Source organism: Podarcis bocagei (genome assembly GCF_964188305.1).
Source record: "Podarcis bocagei genome assembly, chromosome: 13".
NCBI lineage: Eukaryota > Metazoa > Chordata > Lepidosauria > Squamata > Lacertidae > Podarcis > Podarcis bocagei.
Window position 1 is genome coordinate 38,439,308 of NC_138138.1, and position 24,488 is coordinate 38,463,795.

General features: G+C 45.1%; 2 protein-coding genes and 1 long non-coding RNA gene across 4 annotated transcripts in view; 2 read left to right on the plus strand and 1 right to left on the minus strand.

The window, feature by feature from the left end:
* The window catches only part of LOC308571539 (BAR/IMD domain-containing adapter protein 2-like), a 195,110-nt gene extending 171,433 nt beyond the window's left edge, over window positions 1–23,677 (plus strand). The window contains exon 15 of the mRNA XM_081167130.1: window positions 22,186–23,677. The gene's annotated coding sequence lies outside the window, so the exon portion shown is untranslated. The remainder of the gene's footprint in view (window positions 1–22,185) is intronic.
* The window catches only part of LOC308571567, a 142,383-nt gene that overhangs the window by 81,950 nt on the left and 35,945 nt on the right, over window positions 1–24,488 (minus strand). For both annotated transcript variants that reach the window (XR_014001524.1, XR_014001525.1), the window contains exon 3: window positions 715–748. This is a non-coding gene — a long non-coding RNA (uncharacterized lncRNA). The remainder of the gene's footprint in view (window positions 1–714; window positions 749–24,488) is intronic.
* On the plus strand, window positions 6,639–23,677 carry CACNG8 (calcium voltage-gated channel auxiliary subunit gamma 8). The gene is made up of 4 exons (XM_081167146.1): window positions 6,639–7,978; window positions 12,339–12,422; window positions 19,022–19,162; window positions 19,894–23,677. Exons 1-4 carry the CDS (start codon window positions 7,756–7,758, stop codon window positions 20,535–20,537), a joined length of 1,092 nt encoding a protein of 363 aa, XP_081023272.1. The 5' UTR covers window positions 6,639–7,755; the 3' UTR covers window positions 20,538–23,677.

Consider the following 24,488-nt stretch of genomic DNA (forward strand, 5'->3'; position numbering starts at 1 on the left):
ACCTCCATCAAATGAAAAGGATACAGAAAACTGATGGATGTTACTTAGGCTCCTATTAGGATAATAAGGTCAAGTCTTTATCTTGTTCAACTCTTAACTCAACCATCTTTCACCATAAACTTATTCTACCAACCCATCTACTAGTTAACCAGTTGATCTTTAAACATAACATCCTATGAATTAAAACATTCTACCCCTCTTTCCATTAGCACCCCTAGTGTCTCTCCTGGTAGTATCCATTCATCTCCCTGTGTCTATCCAGCCATTCCAAAACCTACACTCCATCCATTCATAAACCCTCACCAGCCAGTCGACCTACCTCACTTTCCCTCCTCCATCTATTCATTCACCTAACTACCTACACCCAGACATATACTCATTCATTCATTCATCCCCAAATGAGCCATCTGCCCATCAAATTCCTCCTGCGTCCAAGGCTCTCTAAACCAGATGTAAATTTTCCTTTCTTTATTTTTCTTTAGCTATCTCAAGCAAAGTTCTTACCTAGCAAACAAAATGGCTGAATGAGTCGCATGATGAGACAGCTGAAAGAACTGAACAAAAGCAACCCCCCCCCAAAAAAAAGGAAATTCAGATGGGTTTGACCATATTGGTCAGGTCATATAGTGTCAAGCAGATGCTATCAGGCAAGTGAGACAAAAGATGGCAAAGAAAAAACATCTTGAACACACTAGTCAGAAAGTAAAAACTCACCAGAAACAGTGCAGGTATCAATATTCAGCACAATCTGGTAAAGGAAAGAAAAAAGAAAAGATCTATTTACCCAGCCAGCTATCATAGCTGTGAAAAATTAACCAGACCATTCCTGAAGCCTTTCCATGTTTCAGTTATCTACCATGGTAAAGCACACTCCTTATTTTACAAATTTGGCTCCAAGGTCACTGAAGATGGCATTGCCTATCTATCTGCATCTCCACTATTCTCTAGGCCTCAAGGCAGCTAGTGGCGGGGGGTGGGGGGTGGAGTTAAAGCTCTCACCAATATTTTATAAATGGTATCCATGGATACTGTTAGGATAGATTGCTTCCCACCCATCAAGGGCACTCTAGCAAGAGAATAGGCACTGCTGGCTTGGGGGCTATAAGCTACCACTCTTTGGATTCAGTAGTTGTGCAGCAGAGAACCATAGACTCAAACAGCAGGAGAGGTCCTTTGAGACAGGAGGACGCCTGGGTTCTCTCCGTCAGGGCTGTAGTGAGCTTGGTGTAGTTTTCAGAAAATATTGGCTAGTGGAGGCCGTCAAGGCTTCTAGAATTTTTAGAAAAGGAATGAGGCACAGAGAGCAAAAGAGGCTTTCAAGCTCCGACAGCCATGCTGCCTCTGAATACCAGTCGCTAGGAATCACAGGCAGGCAGAGTTGCGGTTGCACTTGAGTCCAGCTTGCAGGTTTCCCATCTGGTCAGCCGCTGGGAGAGCAGGATGCTGGACAAGATGAGCCACTGGCCTCATTCAGCAGGCCCACCTTAGGTTCTTATACAAGACCAGGATCCAATTTCACTTACTTGAAAATAAAGGCGCTTCCAGACTTATCCCTATTTCCAGGTGGGATTCAGCCATGTACCGGCAAATCCAGGTAGCACAATTATTGCTGATTGCGAGATCTTGTGCAATCCCCAAAGATCGGGCTTTTTGCAGTAAGGAAGGTGATCGGGAAATACAGTGGAAAAGGTGAGATAACCTTTGCTTTGACTCGTCATCCAACTCCACCCCCCAAAAAATATATCTGAATGAATGCTCATTAAGTAGCCAACATCTTCTGTCTCCCTGCAGACAAATCAGGATGAATGCTCAATAAACAGGTTATCTGGAAGCACCATGTCCCATTGAATTCAATGGGCTTACTTCTAAACAGACATGAATAGGATTGTGTAACCAGTTTATTATTGTTGTTGTTGTTGTTGTTGTTGTTTGTTTGTTTGTTTGTTTGTCTGTTTATTATTCTCTTTTATTATTCTTATTCTACTGTAAGTAAAGGTAAAGGGACCCCTGACCATTAGGTCCAGTCATGACCGACTCTGGGGTTGCGGTGCTCATCTCGCTTTATTGGCCGAGGGAGCCGGCGTACAGCTTCCGGGTCATCTGGCCAGCATGACTAAGCTGCTTCTGGCGAACCAGAGCAGCACACGGAAATGTCGTTTACCTTCCCGCTGGTGCGGTACCTATTTATCTACTTGCACTTTGACGTGCTTTTGAACTGCTAGGTTGGCAGGAGCAGGGACCGAGTAACAGGAGCTCACCCCATCGCGGGGATTCAAACCGCCGACCTTCTGATCGGCAAGTCCTAGGCTCTGTGGTTTAACCCACAGCGCCACCCGCGTCCCTTTTATTCTACTGTACAGTAGTTAATTTCTAACCATGTACACCCGACTGCTACTGGGGTAGAGAACATTGAAGCTCACATTCCCAATCAGTCTGTTTCCCTGGTGCTGTTATTATCACCCATCTTTGCTTGGGAACTGTATCTTGCAGTCTTCTGAATGTCTGGGATGGGGGCGGAATATTTTGGGACTGGGTGAGAGACAGGGTGTGATAAAGAGATGTAGATGTGGGAAATCTGGAGAATAAGAATCCAGGATTCTCTGCAATGGAAAGGAGCACCCAGCAAATCAATAAGGCTGTCAAACCAGGTACAAGATGACCCCAATATTAGGTTACGTCTCTGCCAGCCAAAATTAGTATTTATAGGAGGCCAAAAACAGCAAAGCAAAGAAAAACACACCTGGGCGCTGATTTGATAAGTGACACTTACTGTATTTTGGTGCTCGAATCTTGCACATGTGTAATTCAAATGAAAAACTAGGTTGGCTAAATTCAGCATTTGTCTGGCACTGTGTACACAGCATGCCTTGAAATCATATACAAAACTCATTCCCACCCTCACAAAAGAACCCTGGGAACTGTAGTTTGTAGTGGGTGCTGGGTAAGCACTTGGAACCCCTGGAAATATAATTGGTTTTTTTAATAACCCCCCTCATGTTTTTATCTGCTCTTATTTTATCTGTAAACCACCTTGAGAGGAAAAGTTGGGATATAAATAAATATATAACAATACTGATAAGATATTATGTGTATGCATCCTGGGGGAGGTTCTCTCTTCACTTTTCTGTCTGCCATTAAAATATACACAAGGCCAGTGGGTTTTTCCCCCTAAAAATAAAATAAAAATTTAGGTGTCTTCTCATTTTCCTACTCATATTGAAATACTGCCCCTCAATGAGGCCAAACTTAGATTCACAAAATGTTTAGGGGTATGCGTACCCCTGCGTCGTCCCCCCCCCCCCGAAAAAATAGCACTGTTCAAGGCATTTCAGATTTAAATGTGTTCCCATTGCTACTTGTGAAATTTTGACGGGTCTGGGCAAAACTCCACAGTGGTTGGCAGGGCTGGAGATTTGGGCTTGTCCGAGGAAGAACCCAAAGTAAGAACTGCAAGGTATACAAGGGTGGAATATATTGCTTTCCCCTTTTCTGTTTGGTTGGCAACGTTACTAAATCTGTGCAAAAGCTAAAACAAGATGCCTCATATTCTCTGTTTGCGATCACTGTTCTCTTTTGGTAAATTCTGAATTCCATACAGTTAAAGCACACGGTTTCCCCGAAATAATCCTGGGAACCTCACACAGCTACAATCCCCAGCACCCTTAACAAATTATAGTTGCCAGGATTCTTTGTCGGAGAAGAATATGCTTTACATATATGGTGTGTAGCCTTAGGCTACTTCTGTACAGTTGGCTTGCAAGACCTTAGATCTCATCTGTTTAGTACTTCAGCTTCATAAATGTGTGGCCTATTTGCAAATTTGCCGATACCTTCTGTATCATTTCAGGTGGAGCCAGATGATCACTTACCACCCAGTGCCCAAGTTTTCGCCAATAACTGCTTTTTAGTCATCCCCTTAAACTTTGTTAACTGGGCCTTCCAGGATACTGAGGGTGTGGAGGCGGGTGTGGGAATAAACTGAAGAAAGAAGGAAAGATGAAAGAGAAAGGCTGGGTGCTATGCTGTAAAGGAATTAAGAAAATAAGCCAAGTTTTGTTTAAAACCTGCATGGTGTATCCTCACACAGTAGTCGCTTCCAGACAATCTGTTTATTGAGCACGCACCTTGATCTATTTGCACAAAGTTGATGGGGACGTCAGATGACATTTGCTATTTATTGAGCATTCATTCTGGTTTGTCTGCATAGAGGTTAGATGTCATTGCATCAAACAAATGTTATCCCACACTTTCCGGTGCAGACGTTTTCTTTATTGCAAAAAAATGTGGTTTTGGGGGAAGCAGGTTTGTTTCACAGGAGCACCAAGTCATCTTTCATGCTGCAACCTGAATTGGTCAGTATGTTGACTGAATCCCTCCTGAAAACAGCAATAGTCTCGAAGGGTGCAATGTGTTGATGAGGCACAGTGGAACAGCAATCTTCATACAAAACTAACAAGGATACGGGTCCGCTTCAAATTTGTATCAATTCTATGCCTGCTTAACATTCATGGCTTCCCCCAAAGGAGCCTGGGAATTTTAGTTTGGCGACAGGGCACAGTATTCTGTTTGAGATCTCACAGACTCCTAAGGTCCAGGCTTGCAGAAAGGGAATGACTGAGAAACCAGTTCACACCTGTGGTGTAGATTATGTACTAAGTACTTAAAGTTGAAATAAGCTTAAATTTCTGCAGAAGCCACAGACCTCTTCTCTGAAATCCAATCCCTGCCCCTTCTGATCATAGGGGCTTGCTATGACAATTCAATGGTTGCGAATTCGGCACATGATTAGAGACAGTCTCTTGCGCCTGGTCACCCAGCAAGTGAAGAAATAAATGGTCCCACCTGATGCGTTATATATATATTTTTGTTTTATTCCATTGACAAATGGTGGCTTGGGTATGCACTGCATAAACATAGCTGGAAAAATATAATTATGTTCCCTTGCAATTGGCCAACCTGCAATTGATAGAAAGGACTCTAATTGGTAGTCCTGCGTATTCGGTGGTGAAGGATCTTCATTATGCACATGCTAGACAGAGAAGCACCCTTTTAGTGTTGCTTTATGTTTCTTGGCTTAAAGCCTGAAAAGGAGTTTGCATGTTTAAGCCATCTCTCAAACTAATCTGCATATATCCCCATAAAAATCAGTGTGGCTGTGGGCATATTTCCCACAAACAGATGTATATGCAGTATGAGGGAAGCAGTTATTCATGTGACACACACACACGCCAATTTGCAATTAGAAATCCTGTGGCGGAGTTTGGGCTTTCAAATTTCAGCAACGTCTTGTGCAACGCCAAAATTCAGTGCCTCCCCGGCCTCTTGCCTTCTGTTGTAAGTCACTGTCGCAGGGGACCCTGCGGCCCCCTCTTGGCCTGGCACCCAGCGCAGGCGAACTGATCACGCTCCCCTAAATCCACCTCCGAGATATGGAACCACCCAGAAGGAAGTTTGCCTCTTCACCTGCTCTCTGTGGGCCAAATTAGACATGGGCTGCGAATATACCACACAGTTAAAGCACATGCCCCCACCTGCATATAATCCTGGGAACTGTACTTTCTTGAGGGTGCTGGGAATTATAGCTCTGTGAGGGGTAACTTGCAGTTCACACTATTCTTGGCATGTGTGTGCTTTAAATGCATGTGTCTACGCAGCCATGGTGATAGGGACTGTAAGTGCATCTTCCTTTCACAGAAGATTCTATACGAGGCACAGAAAAATCCTGATTATGGGGATGACTGCAGCGGCGGAGCAAGTCAATTGGGCATCTCAGGCAGTGTGCGTGCCCTGCGCCCAGGGGTGGGGCCAGCCGCGTGTGGGGCAGGGTGAGCCGGGGCAGGACGCTCCACGGGGCCTCCGAGGAGTCTGTCTGCCTCCTCCCACTCAGCCATCCTACAGCTGAGGGGGAGACAGCGGGTGGACCATTTGGGGCAGCGTGGAGCCTGCGGGTGCCCAAGCCACCGCATCACTCCCAAGAGAGACGCATGGCTCGGGTATGCTGCAGGCCCCGTGGTGAGTCCTGCCCAGCATTTTGTCACCCCCCTCAGTGGTGACACCCGGGGCGGCCACCCCCACCGCACCCCCTTTCCTCCACCCCGGATGACTGCAAAGCTATTTTAATCTTGAAAGAAAGTAAAATACAAGTCTGAGAAGAACCCATCAGAGGGCAACTAGCCTATGGTGCTGAGGGGAAAGTACATGTTTGTGAAGGAAGGACACAGAGCTGGGAAATTCGGTCTTGAATTATTTTAAGCACCACCTCATCAAACTATATACTTTTAAACTGTGTTGTTTAAATTAATAATGTCTTGTTATCAAATGCCTTTAATAGCTTTGACTAATGGCTGAGGACCTTTTCATTGCCTTTTATGGTTTATAGGTGCCTACATTATTTTTACACTCAATTTCTCCTGCTTCTGCAGTTGTTGCTGCAGAAACCACCAAGTCCACTAACAATAAGGATAGGAGTGCAAATCACTAGATGAACTATTGATTTATTTAATGAATAATAATTTATAAAATAAATAAATAAATAGTTTATCTGAGGACCAGAATACCTGCAGTGAACATCAAGGTATCAGGGATTGGGCTAAAAACTTTCCCCCTCTGCATGTCTTTACTCAATTCCTTCTTTTTTTCTGTCTCTCTTCATTTCCTCCCCTTTGCCCAGAAATTAAGTCACACAGCTAGTTGGCTCCATGTCAAGCTGAGTCAGAGAGATCAAGCGATCCACATAAACCGACGTGTGCCTCAAACTGAAGAGCAGAAGCTGAAACTCAAAGTCTCCCAAACTCAGAGAAACCCGAAAGGAAGAAACAGAGGACAAGCACATTTTAAAAAAGGAAGTCAAGTAAACTTGGCATAAAGAAACAGGAAACATTTCTAGGCTTCCCTGAAACTTGCTGAAGCTGCATATTAAGAAGAAACAGAATTTTACCACAAAATATATTTGAAAGTCCAAGAAGAAGAAGAACAACCTAGAGGCGATCCAGATTTCCCCCCAGAAATCTCTAGTAGCTCTCCAGTTGTAATTTAGTACACCTCCAGAAAGGCTCTTGCAAGCTTCCAGAAAATCTCCAGTAGGTACCTAGATATTCCATAGTAGCCTTCCAGTACTCCACCAATAGGCATCTAGATACAATCCAGATGAAGCCTCCCAGAGGTTTTTCGGGATTTGCACAACAGTGATCCAGAAACTCTTCAGTTATCCTCCCTTGGCTATTTCCAACTGCTACCCAAGCCTTCATCTTCTGACTGTGGCCTCCAGAGAACTTGTCTGACAGATCTCCAGAATTTCCTCAGAAACCATCCATAAAATTCCCAGCTATTCTCCAAAAATTATTGCACCTTCTCTGGAAACTTATCTTGAAGTCCAACTACATATTCTACAGAATATCTGAAGAGAGCACTTCCATGAGAATCTAATAGAAGCAATTCAGAAGCAGCTCTGCTTGTGTTCTTCACAGGATTCCCTAGGGTTTTGCAACAGTTGTAGGACAACCTTCCCAGCCCATCTTATATCCCAATTTCTTCTACACATTGAACTTGGTGAAAGACAATATTCCCCTGGTGCCATTTTCCAAAAGCTCTTGTGCTTTTAGATTCTGCCCACTGGAAGAGGAAGCCGACCACAATAGACAAGACACTCATCACCTGCTTCTTTGAAAGCATCACCACCACTATTTTTCTTCACCACTCCCAGTTTTCTTTCTTGCCGCCAAGCTGGAGTCACTTAAACGCTGGAATGAGGAGAGGATGGTCTGGTGTGAGAAAGGTGTCCAGATTCTGCTCACCACTGTGGGGGCCTTTGCAGCCTTTGGCCTCATGATCATCGCCATTGGCACAGATTACTGGCTGTATGCCCGTGCCTTCATCTGCAATACCACCAACATATCTACTGAGGAAACCCCACAGAAAGACAAGAAAGATCCTGGAGGGCTCACCCATTCAGGCCTCTGGAGGATATGCTGCTTAGAAGGTGAGGGGCGCAGTCCAAACGTTGTTAATCCATTCAATAAAATTTTGGAATAGGATTCAGGGGCGGCCACTGGCCAGGAATCTGAACACCCTCTCTGGAAAAGCAAGTTTAGGGGGGGGAAACACTGGAAAATAAGGAGAGGGAGACAGGAGAATTGTAGGACAGTACACCAAGCTGCAGCAAATAATAACAAAGATGCGACAAGGGAGAAGCCCTTAGTGTACGATTCATCTAGCATGAGAAAAGGCTGGAAGAAGAGGAAATGAAACTAGTGGAAAGAACTCCAGAGAAAAGTATTGGGCCTAGGTCCTAAGGCATAAATCTTTGTAGTTCAGTGCTGATTAAAAATGAAGGGCATCTACAAACAAGGGTGGTTTAGTACTGCTGAGGCACTGCTTTCCCCCACTTAGCATGAAAGAAAATTCAGGTGGTGGTTCTGCTCATGGCTAATACGGTTGCAAAATGTTATGTAAGCTTGATTCAGCAGACACCCCCTGCAACTTTACTTGGAAGCTTCCTGCATCGCCAGGGGGTTGGACTAGATGACCCTAAGGGTACCTTCCAACTCTTCTACGAGTCTATGATTCTCCTTGCAGCTTCTACCTCTAGTTGCTTCCTATGTAATGTGTCAGCAGTATTAACTATGAATCCTCTTAATTGCTCTTAATTAGTGAGTTCCTACCCTGTGGGGTGGGAGGGTTTGATTACTGATTTCCCTCATTATTTTGTCTTCCGTATTGTAAAATAAAGTTATTTCACAATAAGAAAAGAGGAAGAAAATATGAGAGGATACCAGTCATCAACACCCCCCCTCCCCCGGCATTTGCGGGGAATAGAAGCTGGCTAATTACAGGGCAATTCACCAGCCATGCTGAATGGGAAGCAATTAAGAGGCAGAAGCCACAAGACAGAGGCTTCTAACTAAAGGCACAGTAGCTCAGAAAAGTTTAATGGTTTCCTGCTCCACACCAGACAGGCTGACACAGCAGTTTTATTGCATAAATGAATAAAAATACAAATCAGTTCTGAAGAAAACACCGGAATGCAACAAGCTGGCAATAATATCTGGATTCTCTGTAAAACACAATTGAAACAAAGGGTGACAATTCCAAACTTAAGCTGCAAGCTTGGCAGCAACCCAATATCCAATAGTATGGCCTAGCAGCTGTTGACTGAGAGATTCAGTTGATGAGACAGGATGAGAGGAAGGCAGCTGGAGCAGCAATGAAAGAATCTGTCTATATAGATATATTCTAAAAGCCAGCCACCAACATTCCATCCCACTGTCCCACCATTCAGCCACACTTGTGCCCAAGAAACAGAATACACAATGGAGCAAGGAGTAGTCTTGATTCTTAATGGGTGGGGTCACCAGAGGCAGGGAGCAGGGTTAGTCCCTAATCTGGAGTGTGCCCCTTTGCTTTCTCCTATGTAACTGGGAAAGCATGCCATCTTACAAAAGAAAACCTAAGCACTGTCCTTGGAGATACAGCTGCAGTGAGGGGGGAAACCTGCCCCATCTCTCCTCCCCCATGTGGCCCTTGCAGTCTGTAAACCCACCACAATCCTGCCTGGGCAGGACACCAACAGCAATCAAGTACATATTGTTGCTGTTATGAAGCTCTCTCCTTACTCTAGAATTCCTCACTCTACCCACATAACAGTAAACAGGCTGCCATGTTGCCCACACAAGGCTCAGTCAAAGATCCCAGGTTCTCACCCAAAAAAAGGAAGCCTTTAAACGCTCAGAGGTCTGCAGGTGCTTGCGCCCCCGCCCTCTTCCTCCTGCTCATGCTGCCACACCCCACAGAGCAAAATTAGGGTCCGTCCACGCTAGCTGTTTCCCTCTCCTGCTGTGGCCCTAAACAAGCCTCTGAAGCCCTGTTCGTACTGAGAGGAAATCCCTTGTTGGTGCTCTGGTTTTATAGAGTCACGGTTTGTGGTGATATCTCTGACCCTAAACAGAATCATTGATAGCTCAGTGGATTAGAGCATTTTGATATACTGAGGTTGCAGGTTCCATCCCCATATGGGATAACTGCATATTCCTGCAATGAATATGCAGGCATAGATCAGGCATAGGCAAACTCGGCCCTCCAGATGTTTTGGGACTACAGCTCCCATCATCCCTACCTAACAGGACCAGTGGTCAAGGATGATGGGAGTTGTAGTCCTAAAATATCTGGAGGGCCGAGTTTGCCTATGCCTGGACTAGATTATCCTCAGGGTCCCTTCCAGCTCACCAGATCCACTTGGGACCCACCTGGCATGGCCTACAATCTGCGATGCACATGATGACAGAGTTGGTGAAGCCCCTCAGCTCTGCATGACTTGCCCCTGCATTCCTTCATTACACTGTCACTACCTACCACTCGTACCTGAATTCCAGAGACCTTTCAGAAAGGTTGAAATGATGCAGATTATCAGCTCCAGAGAGGGAGACTAATTTCAGCCCCCGTCCTTTTCCTCATCAAGCTGCTCATTAGCAAGATTTTTGCCTGCATTGGCTTCCTACGCTTCCATCATTACATGGCCAGCAGCTAAGGATGGATGAAACTGTCCAATTTGGGTTCTCTCTGTTTCTCATTTTTACAATCTTAAATCCAGTTTCTGTATCAACCTGAATATATTTTTAGTCCTCATGGGGGGGGGATTGTCACCTTCATTTTGCACATTTCTCCTAAAATACTTATTTTTGGATGCATTTTTGTCTAATACACATATTTGTACAAGCTATTTTCCCCTAATATAATGTTTTTTGTTTTGCCATATATGCTTTTTGTGCATGTTGTGTGGAACAGCATTGCAAAATTCAGAGAAATGTACATTTCAAAGAGTAATTGTCTTTTGGTTCACTGGGCAGTTTCTCGGCAAAACAGAAACAAAATTGATTTTTTTCTTTTATCCCTACTTGCAACACAGTCCCTTCCTTCCCTCGTTACTTTTTAAACAGGCTGTCATTCACCTTTTTCTGGGCTGTTTTTTTTAATGTTCATTCCTTTTTTTGCTTTTCTTTTTTTGCACTAAAGCACAAGAATTTAAAAAATAAAATTAAAAAGAGACAAACACCCAAACTCCTGCTGGTGCAACCATGCTGCCTGCTTTTGCCTTTTCCATGGGGAATGGGCACTGTGAGATTGTTAAGAGAAACATAGCACTAAATTCAGTGCCATTTAAATGTGACATCATAGTGACAGACCTGCTTCTATCTGACTGAATGCCTCAGCAGCACAGGACAACAAGGCCTGGTGTAGAAAGGAGAACAGGCAGGGTCAGTGGAGGAGCGATGGGTGTTGTGGCCCAATACATATGGAGACCACCAGGTCTGGTGAAGGCTGACACCAGAAGGGTCCTGATGGATCACAGAACCATCTAATCCAGAATCCTGCTTCCCATAGCAACCAAGAAGACAGCTCAGAAAAGCCCAAAAGCAGAACACAAGATAATAACCGTCCCTACCTTTACCCTGTAGTGAATGGCACACATAAATATGACTATTTTATTTAGTCATTGTGGCTAGATAGCCATTGATAGAATTGTCACCTGTGAAAGTATGCATCCCTTCTTAAATCCACCCAAGACCCTGACCATCACCACATCTTGAGAATGAAGTGGAGACTTGCCCTGTGCATTAAAGTTTAGACATTTTTCCCAAAGGAGCTGGCAACCACCGTATAGGTCAGGCTTCCTCAACCTCAGCCCACCAGATGTTTTGAGACTGGAATTCCCATCATCCCTGACCACTGGTCCTGCTAGCTAGGGATCATGGGAGTTGTAGGCCAAAAACATCTGGACGGCCGAGGTTGAGGAAGCCTGGTATAGGTCTTACAACTAGCCAGTCATAACTCAGCTTACTGGGGGACTACCAGAGCAATGTTGGTGACTGTGGTAACCTACCACTCTAGGCCTGAAGAAGGTCCCCAGTGCCCCTAGGTGCTCTAGGTGGCTTCTTGGGAAGGGCAATAGCTCAGTGGTGCATCAGCCTTACACTCAGAAAGTCCTGGGTTCAATTCCTGGCATCTCCAAATAGGACTAAGAAAAACTCTGGTCTGAAACCCTGACCAGCATATACAATACCAAGCTAGATGGATTTGTTGTCTGACTCAGTAGAAGGCAGTTTCTTATGTTCCTATGAGGTAGCACTTTATAGTGGCCGGACCTGCCTTGAGAAATGGTGCTTGGCAGACTGCGCTGAGATTTTGTAAGAGCTTGGGATTTGGTAGGGAACATTTTGTGTCACGGAAAACCCAACGAAGTTGGAGCCAATTACCAGGAGATGCATCAAAATGCTGCTCTGAGCTCAAGCCGTGTTCACAGAACTGCTTTGAATGCTGGTCATCTCTGTCTCCCTCTGCTCTAGGGCTAAAGCGAGGGGTGTGCGTGAAAATCAACCATTTTCCAGAGGACACAGACTACGATCACGACAGCGCGGAATACCTCCTACGTACGTATAAATAGGGGGCTTATTCATTCCCCTGCCTTGGCCTCGGCAGTAATGTGTCTCTACTGTTCTCCGTTACCAGGGGAAACAGAGTTTGAATACCACTGAATCTCAGTGTCAGAGGTTGCTGGGGCTGAGATACAGAAGCCGCCCTCAAGATTTAGCTGGAGATGGACAGCAACTCCTACGTCTCAAAGGAGGGGGGGAGTGCATCAAATATTGTGGTTTCCGGGAGGGGGGGTTACTGCACTGCAAAAGGGATGGAGTTGCTTCTTAGTGCTATGGATTCCTTTGAGTCTGCTATGTTGCAGAGAAGGAGTTCACTCATCGTTTCTTCATGCTGGAGATTACTGACAAGTTATAAAGAGGCAGCGGCAGAGTAGATGCAGCTGTGTCAGAAATGCCAAGGATTCCCCATCAGTTCTGCTGAGTGGCTTCTTGCACCCCTCACCCCACCCCTGCCAGGTAAATACCAAATGCAGGGCTGGAATCATCATTACGCTGACTACTCTCTGGGGTAGAGGCTCCAGCCAAATTAGGGCTCTGCAGTGATTTAATTGCCTTGAATCTGCAAAAGCAACTGCAAAAAAGAAAGTATTCCTCCCTGCCCTGAATATCACTTAAATTTTTTCACGAAACTTTCTTAAGGAAAGGGCGGGGTGCTGCCTTGATTCACATATGTAGGTAAATTTAAATGCAAACTGGCTGGTCAGAAGGAGAAGATGAGAGAGAGAGAGAGAGAGAGAGAGAGAGAGAGAGAGAGAGAGAGAGAGAGAGAGAGAGATGCCTGTGTGTTTGCATATAAGTAACATTAGCCCTTGGGAGGTCATTCATGTAAAAGGATTAGACATTCATGGGGGAATGGTATTAACCATGACAGCTAACTGCATCCTCCATATTCAGAAGCAATACAGCTCGGCTTACCAGGCGCTTGGAGCATGTGGCCATAGATAGTTATCTCCTTGTTTCTGTTTATTTATCTGTCTATTTATTTTTATTTAATTAATTTATACCCCTTTTGCCAAACCAACTTTCCAAAGTGACTTATATTCAAAGAAAAATAATTATAACAACAATATCATACAATATTAGAAATCAAGTAGAGCACAAAAATAGAAAAACATTGGAGCATTCAAAACCAGCAAAACGCAGTGCTGTCAATCATATTCAAGCACTGTCTAAAAGTGGGAAGGGAAGGAGCTTGTTAGACCTTCCCTGTGAGAGAATGCCACAACAGTGGTGCTGCGGCTGAGAAGGCTTTGTCCGTGGTACCCACCAATCAAATAATTTCTAATGGTGCGCCAGCGAGCAAAGTCTCCCTTGCTGATCTAAGCCTAGACAGGTTCATATGGGCAAATATCAAGATAATCTTTAAGGCCCTAAATGTTCTGAGACCAAGCTATTAATCAGCACTTTAAACTGATCCTTGAACACTGATTGGAAACCACTGTGTTTGAGGTCACATAAGTTGCATATGATTCAACTGCATTGCTCTTACCAAGTATCCTGGCAACTGGGTTTTATGCCAATTCCAAGATGCATTGTTCTCCTGTAGAGAACAATGGAACAGGCCAGTCTGTATGTAACTAGTGCATGGGAAACTGAGGCCAGATCCACCTCCTCTCAGTAGGGACACAGCTTGCAAACCAGCCAAACAGGTGAAAAGAGTTTCTGGTGACAGACATCCAACTGGATCTAGGAGTACTCTCAGACTGTGAATTTTATTTTTCAGGCAGGGGCAGCGGCAGCAGCCAGTGGGCGGGGGATAGTTCCATCCCAAAGCAGGTTACATCCAGATGAGATTTCCAGGGGCATCTCATTGGCCACTGCTGGAGACACAATACTGACCTCAGGTCCTAATCCAAATTGTGCCTTTGACACCAAATAGTGCCTTTGATACCTGAGGTGTGTGTTTTCAAGGCCCATCCTATTCTTGTATTCTGTTTTACCTGTTTTTAATTCTGAATTCTCTATTGTTGTAACCCACCATGGGACCTGCTGGTGAAGGGCAGGTAATAAATTTAATAACCACCACCACCACAACAACAATAATAATAAGAAAACACATATGGAAGATCTTATTCAGAGACCTCCTGTATCTCACCTCCTCTGACCCAAAGCCAGCTAGCAAGGCTAGTTCAGTTCATGAAAGCTTTGGTTCAAACAGCACACTTATGGTACACTTTTGGGGATGACAAAAGTTGGTGCAGATATTTGTGCAGAATAATGTCGCCCCTAAACACTAACCTGGACAGCAAGTCTCTTGCCGTGGTGAGAGGGAGGTGGGGGAGAAGGAGCCTTCAGGCCAGTGATGGGTACAAATATCCCACGTACATTTCTAGGACTTGGTGCTCAAAGGCAAAGCCTTGTTGCCCAACATGGGTGTTCTTCATGACCAAAGCAATTTTGGAGGCGCTTCTCTATCTGCAAGCCAATGTCATCTTAATAGTTTTACTACTTTTTACTCTCGTCTTTTCAATTAAAGAGTAGCCAAGAATTTATGAATGACAATCTTTTCTGCCAGGTGCTCTTAACAGTTCCTTCTTCTCAGAAGTCCTCACCTTTCCCTTAAACAGTTCCATCAGGCCTGTGCCTACAGATGATTTAAAATAAATAAATAGATACTTATTTTAAAATAATATCCTGATATTTTTCAAAGGGAAAGAGGAGCAGCCATTTCACATTCCCCTTTAACCAAAAACAATGCAAGACAGATTTGCCTTCCTCCTTTCCAATGCCTGTAACAGCTGAGACACAGAAGCTCACATTTTGGAACTGACATTAGCCCTGGCGGCAAGAGAGTTCTCTTGGTTGTCCCTCTGAAAATCCATTCTGATTTGACATGAGTTAAGATGGAGTCACTTGCGCATAAGTAAATCTACTCTTAAAATTTTTTTCATATGCTGCTCCCTGTCTCTCTTAATCAGAGGCAGTGCCTTCTTTTTTCTGGACCTTATCGCTGTTAAACTGCTGCCCCTATTCCAGTGGCGCGGTTAGGTAATTTTAGACTTTGGACTTACGCCCTCCCTCTCTCTATAGGTGTATTACTTCACAGTGACCTGGTTCACATAAGACTAAGCTGTGGCTTGTTTAACAAACCATGAGTTATCCACAATTTGTCCCAAAGATGGTCAAACAAACCATGGCTTGTTCCCCCCAAATTTGGTTTGTTTCCCAATTACTCTGGCCTGGTAGTTTGGTGAGCATCTGGAGTGCAGGGGCCAAACAAACCATGGAAAAGTGTCACAGTTAAAACAAAGCAGGGTTTGTATACCAACCACAAACTATGGCTACAAACCATGCAGGGGCAGAGCTAGCTGCCCCGAAACCCAGGGCAGCACGGGGGTGGGGCTAGCCGTCCGCCTGGCGAGTGTGGGGGGGTGCCGCTAGCCGCCTGCATGATAAACATCGGGAGGGGTGTTGCTAGCTGTCTGCGCAGCGAGCGTCCAGGGGCGCTGCCCATGCAGTGAGCGTGGGGTGGGGTTGGCACGGCGATGTCAACCGCCCTCGCGGCTGACATCCGGTGCGCACCGCACCTCCCGCACCCGTCTTCCTCCGCCAGTGAAACCATGGCCACAAAACCCCCACATTGTTCAGTCACTGTGACACTGTTTAAACATAATGCTAAGCCATGGTTTAACAAAACATCGTTAAACAGACTGCGGCTTACATTATGTGTGAACCAGGCCAACGTGGTAAGCCAGCCCTTCTGTGTTTGGGATTCCCTCTAATTCTGCTGAGTGGGGCCCTAAATGATTGATCTAGCTTTTGAGGATGCCTAAAGTACAGTGGTGCCTTGCAAGACGAAATTAATCCGTTCTGCGAGTCTCTTCGTCTAGCGGTTTTTTCGTCTTGCGAAGCAACCCTGTTAGCGGCTTAGCGGATTAGCGCTATTAGCAGTTTAGCGGCTATTAAAGGCTTATCGGCTTAGCGGCTAAAAGGCTATTAGCGGCTTAGAAAAAGGGGGGAGGGGGAAAATCGCAAGACTCGCAAGACTTTTTCGTTTTGCGAAGCAAGCCCATAGGGAAATTCGTCTTGCGAAGCACATCGAAAAACAGAAAACCCTTTCGTCTAGCGGGTTTTTCGTCTTGCGAGGCATTCGTCTTGCGGGGCACCACTGTATGTGTGAAATATACTAATATTGTTGTTCATCAAGGTTCGTCTCCCTCCTGAGGCCCCCATGACATTTAAATATCTGAGTGAGGGGTAAGATACATTTTGTCTCTAGCAGGCAAGCACATACTCTCCCAACAATTTTCACAGACAAAAATAGGGACATGCTTATTACACCCCAGCTCTCATACCAAGGATAGCTGTCTGAGCCACCCTCCCTCCCATTACAACATTGCTGAAAGCCCTGGTCATTGACTTGCTTACTTTAATCATTTACTTGCCTGCCCCTTAACACAGATTTAATAGCTGGGAGACTGCTTGCTCACTTGGTTAAAGCTAGGGATTTTTTAAAAAGTACCGTATGTGGTGTACAAACAATTGAAACGGAATAAACCTATATGAAAAATAATAACAATTTTCATAACAATAAGTTACCAACATTTCAAAATATACCTCAGCAGCTGCAGTGTGTGGAACAGCTGGCTGTACACTGCATCGTACCCTTGCATGCATGCACATGCATTGAAAAGCAACAAGATGTATTCACTGTTCAGTCTGACATGAAACCTCTAGAGATTCCAGGAAGAGAGCCGAATTCCAAAGGCACCTATGGGAAATAAGAACAACTAGAGTATCTGCAAATATATAAATGTCTGTGCATGACCACTAAGGCACCGTGTAGTGCACAGCCTGCCCCTTCTCATGCTGCAGTTTAAGAGGTCTGACTTTAAAATAAATGCAGAACACAGGAGGTGGAGTAGAGCCTTCATCAACATATAATAAAGGGGCTCAGAGTGCTGAGGCGGTAAATCTTTCTATGAGAATCAGAGTGTTACAAGCGTGGCCTTTACATTTTCACTCGTGAAATGTTGGCAGCTATGCAAGGTCTGGTTCCAGTGGGCTTTGATTGTTGCTTTTCTTTGTGGGACAGGATGATTTATTAAAAATGGCCACATGCTAAGGGAACGCCAGGAGGGAAGAAGTGTGGGGAATGGATTCAGGGAATGTGATTGGACAGTCAAGTGTTCTATGTGCAACTCTAAGAGGTGGCTCAAGCCTATTTATTTATATTCAAGTTATGTACCACCCTTTATCCAAAGATCCCAGGGCGGTGTACAACGTTAAGAACATAATTTATGCAGCAGAATAATAACAACATAATACATAGCGTAATAATAAAACAATCATAATAACAGCCCCCCCCATTTAACAGGCAATAGATTTTGAATGGCCAGAGGCCTGGGTAAAAATAAATGTTTTTGCCCGATGCCTAAAGACATGTAATGGTAGTGCCAGGCGAGCCTCTCTGGGGAGAGCATTCCACAGATGGAGAGCCACCACAGAAAAGGCCCTTTCTCATGTTGCCACCCTCCAAACATTTTGGGGAGGGAGGACATAGAGGAGGGCCTTGGATGACAGGTGCAGGATCTGGGCCAGTCTGTATGAGGGGAGGTGGTCCTTCAGGTATTGAGGTCCTGAAGAATGGACCCAAAAACTGTCAGCCAGTGCAGCCGATCCAAGATCAGTGTTATATGTTCAAATTGTCTTGTTCTGGTGAGCAACCTGGTTGTTGAATTTTGCACTAGCTGAAGTTTCCAAACCACCTTCGGAGGCAGCCCTTTGTATAACACTGCAGTAATCCAACCTAGAGGTTACCGGAGCGTAGGCCACAGAAGTTAGTCTACCACTGTCCAGACAGGGGCGTAATCGAGCCACCAGACAAAGGCACTCCACACCACCGAGGCCACCTGGCAATGACAGTAATGGATCCAGGAGCACCCCAAAGCTACATATATGCTCCTTAAAAGGGAATGTAACCCCCTCAAGGTCAGGCGGTCTCCCATCCATCCAGTCTAGGAAGCCACCCACTAACAGTGCCTTTGTCTTATTCGGATTGAGCTTCAGTTTACTGGCTCTCATCCAGTCCATTACTGTGGCAAGGCACTGGTCCAAGGTGAATTACAAAAAATTCAACCTCTCCTTCCAAAGTGTTGTGGGGGAGATAATTAATATGAACAACATCTTTAACCTTTCGACAGGAAACATTTCCCACATCAGTTTCCAACAGCTTCTCCAGCCCACACACAGGCACACAGGGTGTGTCATAGCTCAGTAGCCACAAGTCATCAATGCTGTGTTGCAACCAATAAAACCAGGCAGGTAAATGAAGTTGGCTCTAGAGAGGCTGTGGATTGATTTAGGCATTACTTATGTAAAGCAAACTATTGGCAGAATCTTGTAGCGTTGACCTTGCTGGATTCCACCATTTCAGAGTGAAGGTACAGACTGCACCATCAAATACTTCTTTCCCTCTAGATTTTTTTCTGAAGAAATCCTGTATGCATAGAAAACCAGCATGTCAGGATGAGGAAGGCTGGTTCAGAACACACCCTGAGAGACTAGTTGTCTCTGTGGAGAGAGCTCTGCTCTCAGACATATATTATTTCCTGCATTGTAATCTCCTCCAACCTACCTTCCCCTCCCCACAGGTGTGGTACGAGCCTCAAGCATCTTCCCCATTCTAAGTGCAATCTTGCTATTGCTGGGAGGGTTCTGTGTGGCTGCCAGCCGTGTCTACAAGTCCAAGCGCAACATCATCCTAGGTGCCGGCATCCTATTTGTTGCTGCAGGTGAGTGGGGGTAAACAATCCCTCTCTGGTTCTCTAGTGTAGTTCCATGTGTGTGTCTATTCAGTGGTCAGTTCACACACACAACAGAGAGAGAGAGAGACAGAGAGACAGACAGAGATCCACCAAAAACTTTATCCCCCAGTCTATAGCTGTGTATACACTCCCATTTGCTTTGCATCCAGGTGTTCCCAACACTGCATTGGGAAGAGGTATACACATGATGTAAGCCACAATCTGTATCAATTCTTCCATTTCTTATGAAATGCTGCATTTCAGGGCATTCCCCCCCTCAAACCAGTTTCAATTTGAATTGGCGAAAAGAACAACCTAGCTGTGTTTTAAGCTGGATATGTGTACACAGCTTATTTCTCTGCCAATCTATCACCCTTCCTTTATCACTTCATGCATGCATCTACAACTTCACAACCATTTACCTCTACCTTCTTACCCATTTCCTCATCTTTCCTTTCTCTTCCTGCTCATCCCACCAGAGACGGATTTAGGGCAGTGCAGCCACAGTGTCTCAACATATAGGGCAGCTGTGTACGGAGCCAGGAGCTCCCAATTCGAGCCTTGACAACTCCTGACGTATCCATTCACTGCCACCATTTCCCCTCCCGCTCTCATCTTTCTCTAACCCATTTCCATATGCAGTGAGTCATCTGCCTTCTCTACCTGCCCACCCCACAGCCTCCCTCATTTCACTGTTCTTTATTTCCACAACTCCTCAGGCCTCAGTAACATCATCGGTGTCATCGTCTACATCTCAGCCAATGCTGGAGACCCTGGCACAAAACGTGACGACGAGAAGAAGAGCTACTACTCCTACGGCTGGTCCTTTTATTTTGGTGGCCTTTCCTTCATCCTGGCCGAGATGATTGGAGTCCTGGCCGTCAACATATACATTGAGAAGAACCGGGAAGCCCATTGCAAGAGCCGCACGGAGCTACTGAAAAACCCATCTTCCTCGTCGTCGGCCATCTTGCGCCTGCCCAGCTACCGTTTCCGATACCGCCGCCGGTCACGCTCCAGCTCCCGCTCCACCGAGCCATCGCAGTCTCGAGAAACCTCGCCGGTAGGCCTCAAAGGCTTCCCTTCCACTGACATCTCCATGTACACACTATCGAGGGACCCCTCCAAAGCCAACGTCAGCTCGCTCTACGGCGGTGCCAGCGAAACAGCATCGACGGGCGCGGCTGCGTCGGGCGCAACTGGCAGTGGCGGTGGGTTCTTGCAGCTGCACAACACCTTCCCCAAGGACCCTGGTGTCACCGTCACAGTGACTGGGCCTGGTGTAGCAGGGGCGACTGGCACCCTGGGCAAAGACACCTCCTCCAACACCAACACGCTCAACAGGAAGACAACGCCAGTGTAGGGATGGAGTTAAGGGAGGAGGGGGCATAGGGAGGAGGAAAGAGGAAGAGAAGACACAGCTCAGAGAGTAGGTTGGGAGAGTCAGAAAGTTGCAAAGCGAGAAAACAATCCATCCATGCATTTCCTCCCTCCCTCCCTTCCCTCATCCATCCATGAACTCGCATTGCTTTCCTTTTTTCTAACCCGCCAATAGAACCCAAATTCACACCTCACACCTTGGGGGAGGGCAAAGTAGCGGAGGAGTATGTTCACCAGGGAGCTTTCATGAATGAAGTGACAGGGATCAGCCATTCCTACAGCTTAAGAGACACTTAAACCAAACATCATTGCCCTTTCAAAACAGGCACCTCAAGGATAACCTAGATGGACTTTTCCCCACCCCACATTGGGATGGAGAAGAGGGGATGCTGTTGTGTCTTAGAGGTGCTTGAGGAAGGAGGATAGTTTTCCTTGCCTACTTGGTTAAGATCTCTAATGGGCAGCCAGATTCAGAATCTGAAAGGGACGTCCGTGTGCGTGTATATGTTTTGAAGACCCTGGCTCCTCCACTCATAAGCCTCTTACAAGATGGCTTCCACAGCGTACTGTGCCAAATTTGGGGCTGCAGTGTGGATCAAGAGGGTGTTTTGTTCCTCAGCGGGTATAAGGGAACCCTCTCTTCTCCTTCACTGCAGCTTAATTAAGGGCTGACAAAAAAGTTTGTGCCAAAACACAGTGCCAGAATATTTTTTTTTTAAGGGCGGGGAAGGTGTTTTAAAATCCAAAAGGACCGACTGCCCCCTGGTGGCTTTTAGAAGTATTTCTAATCCACTAGGCTTTGCTTCAATCTCCTTCTAGTACATGTATGGCTGAAGTCTTTTTTCCGTTTCCAGCCCATCTCTAACACTGAGCCATAGCTCTTCCTGAGATGAAGAGGTCTCTGGGGAGGAGAGGGTCCCTGCTATTTACACAGGCACCCCTTGCCCATTGAAATGATAATCAACCAGTCATTATTGACTTTATTTGTTTGTCTCGTCCATTTAATAGATAGATAGATAGATCCCCCTTTTTAAATCTTCTTTTCGATATTGGGAAGAAGAACTTTTAAAATGAAACAAGAAGTAAAAAATAGAAATGGATTACACTTCTGCTCATCCCTACCTACCCCCCACCCCCAATTCAGCATCCTAGGGAGAATTTTTACATGTATTATAAATATATAAATAGATAGATATAGATAGATATAAACAACAAAAAAACCACACATATATATGAGAAGACGAACAAAATGATTGTGAAGTTTCTTAGGACTTGGTTGATTTACGTTGGTTGTTTTGTTTTCTTAAACAACAGTGGGATTACTATTTCCCCAGCGGAACTTGTGCCAACTGGCAAGCAATCGGTTTTACAATCCTGGTTTCCTGATCCTGAACCATGCTCGACTTTACTCCCCTTCTGCATGCAGAAACGGGTCTGCAGATCCTCACTGCCGATCCAGATGGATTTCCTTTTTGACCGGGTGCCGCAAGATCCCAAGTGGCCCAATGTATAATGTATACCCCTTTCCATCTCCTTAGAAAACATAATCTCCCAGAAACTAGTTTTACTGACTGCTTTTCTTGGGGGTTGGACTCACATATCCTGCATCTGCAGCAAGAGCAGAAGGGGAGACTGTGTGGTGTAGTGGTTAAGAGTGATAGACTCGTAATCTGGGGAACCGGGTTCACATCTCCGCTCCTCCACATGCAGCTGCTGGGTGACCTTGGGCCAGTCACACTTCTCTGAAGTCTCTCAGCCCCACTCACCTCACAGAGTGTTTGTTGTGGGGGAGGAAGGGAAAGGAGAATGTTAGCCGCTTTGAGGCTCCTGAAGGGGAGTGAAAGGCGGGATATCAAATCCAAACTCCTCTTCTTCTTCTTCTTCTACAGTGCCAGGTTAATTAAGGCCTATCCTGGCAGCACTGGCAGCAGGGGTGTCAGATCAGAACCACACTATTTATTTTTATAGCGACCCTAAAACATGGACTCAGGGAAGAGTTACAATAAATAGATGTTAACAAAATGGATATATTTCACCATTAATTGGGAAGGAGGAAGGGAAGGGGAAGAGAAGGCAGAAATCAAAAACTAAACATAAAAAATGACAAGACAGCCACCCAATTTCCACTTCTCTTTCTCCATGAATGAGAATAAAACTGGAACAGAATGTCTCACATTCGGCAAATATATAAAAAAATATATATGTTAAAATAAAACTCTAACCAAATTGTATAACCAAACCAAAATGACTTTGGAAAGGGTGGTGCAGACTATTGCCACCTTAAACGCACTTAGTAGGAAGGTAAGCACAATGAGAAGCGGTAGGACTCTGTTCTGATTAATCATGCTTACTTAATGTCTGGCTAATAAACCAGCTGACATAAAATTCAGGTCAAGAATTTTGGTTTGAAATTCTCCGACTGAAGAATTAAGGGTCAACCTATGAAGAATTCAAGGATCCCTGAATACAGCACGGTTTGATTTAGCCTTATTGTCAAAGACAATATGTTAAAACTTCAAAACAATTAAGTGCTTGGGTAATAGAAATATTGCTTGGTAAGAGGGTTGTCAGAGACTACTACACTCTCGTCTTTCAGTAGCTAATCTTATGGGAAAGCCATGTCTGAAAAACAGTTAGAAACTGTGATTGTCTCTTTACTGTTTCTTCCTGCCTTTTAAGAAGTAGTATCCCCCCCCTCATTTGTTTAAATGAAAGTGTATAGTTTTTTTCGGAGGGGGGGCCGCTTAGAATTGTGTAAGGAGGTGGGCTTTTTTTCCTTTTTTGTGGTAATGTGAGAGGATGAACAATTTAAAATTTGAGAGGAAAAGTGTACGTTTTAAAATGTGCAATGAGAAAGAAAACCTTTCAGTGGAAAAGCCTCACCTGTTCTAATTTTTTTCTGTATAAAAGTGGGTTTCATATTAAAAAAAAGACAAAAATACAAGAACATTTTTTTTTCAGAGGGGCAAAATCCACTTGATTGTGCTACTTACTGGTGAATAAAGCAAGAGGAAGGGGAAAAAACAATACAAATAAAAACAACAGTCTGTCTGTCATAACAACAACAAAATGCATGGATTTTTACTGGAATCTACCTTTCAAATAAAGTCCTATGAAAATATGTCCAGGGGAGGTTGTTACTGAGGGGAAGGGACACAGCCAAAATGGCTTATGTCACAAAAGGAGGCATTGCTCCCTTACTATTAACTACAGAGCTGCTTTCTAGAGGAGATCACAGACACACGGGCTGCATATGCCCCATGCATTTAAAGTACATGGCTTCCCCAAAAGATCAATGGGAACTATAGTTTACCCACCACAGAGCTACAATTCCCAGCACCCTTAACAGTTCCTGGGGTTCTTTGATGGGGGAATCATGTGCGTTAAATATATTAGCCCCACTGTTCATCAAGTCTGGGGATTTTGAAAAGGGTGACCCTCTCCTTGCACTAGAGTAGGGATGAGGAATCTGTGGCCCTCTAGATACTGTTGGGCTCAGCCAGCATGTCCAATGGCGACTGCAGTCCAGCAACACCTGGAGATTCTTTGCTAGGCTGAGGGTGAGTGGCTGCGCAGACAGTTAGCTCATAGGCAGCTCTCGGTCTCTCCCACTCTGTGGTCTGTATTTCCTTTGGGTGCCATCTCTTCCTTATGTTTGGCAACAAGCTTGCTGTCAAGACACGTTTGAACTGAGGGAGAAAAGGAAAGAAGAGCACTAATCCACTAATCCAAGGCTTCAGGCAGGAGTCTTTCCCCAATTCTACCTGGAGACACCAGGGATTGAACCTGTGACCTCCTGCACACAAAGCAGATGTTCTACCGCTGAGCTTCGGCCTTCCCCTCTGACTGGCAGTGGCTCTCCAGCAGAGACAATTCACACCACTTGCTGCTGCAGGCGGTCATAGGGATGAGGCCTGATGCCTTCTGCAGTCAA

Excerpts from the sequence above, each read along its gene's own strand:
- CACNG8 (XM_081167146.1), top strand. The coding sequence starts at position 7,756 with ATGGTCTGGTGTGAGAAAGGTGTCCAGATTCTGCTCACCACTGTGGGG. Across the intron at positions 7,979-12,338 it reads GAGGATATGCTGCTTAGAAG|GGCTAAAGCGAGGGGTGTGC; the intron begins GTGAGGGGCGCA and ends CCTCTGCTCTAG. Across the intron at positions 19,163-19,893 it reads CATCCTATTTGTTGCTGCAG|GCCTCAGTAACATCATCGGT; the intron begins GTGAGTGGGGGT and ends ACAACTCCTCAG.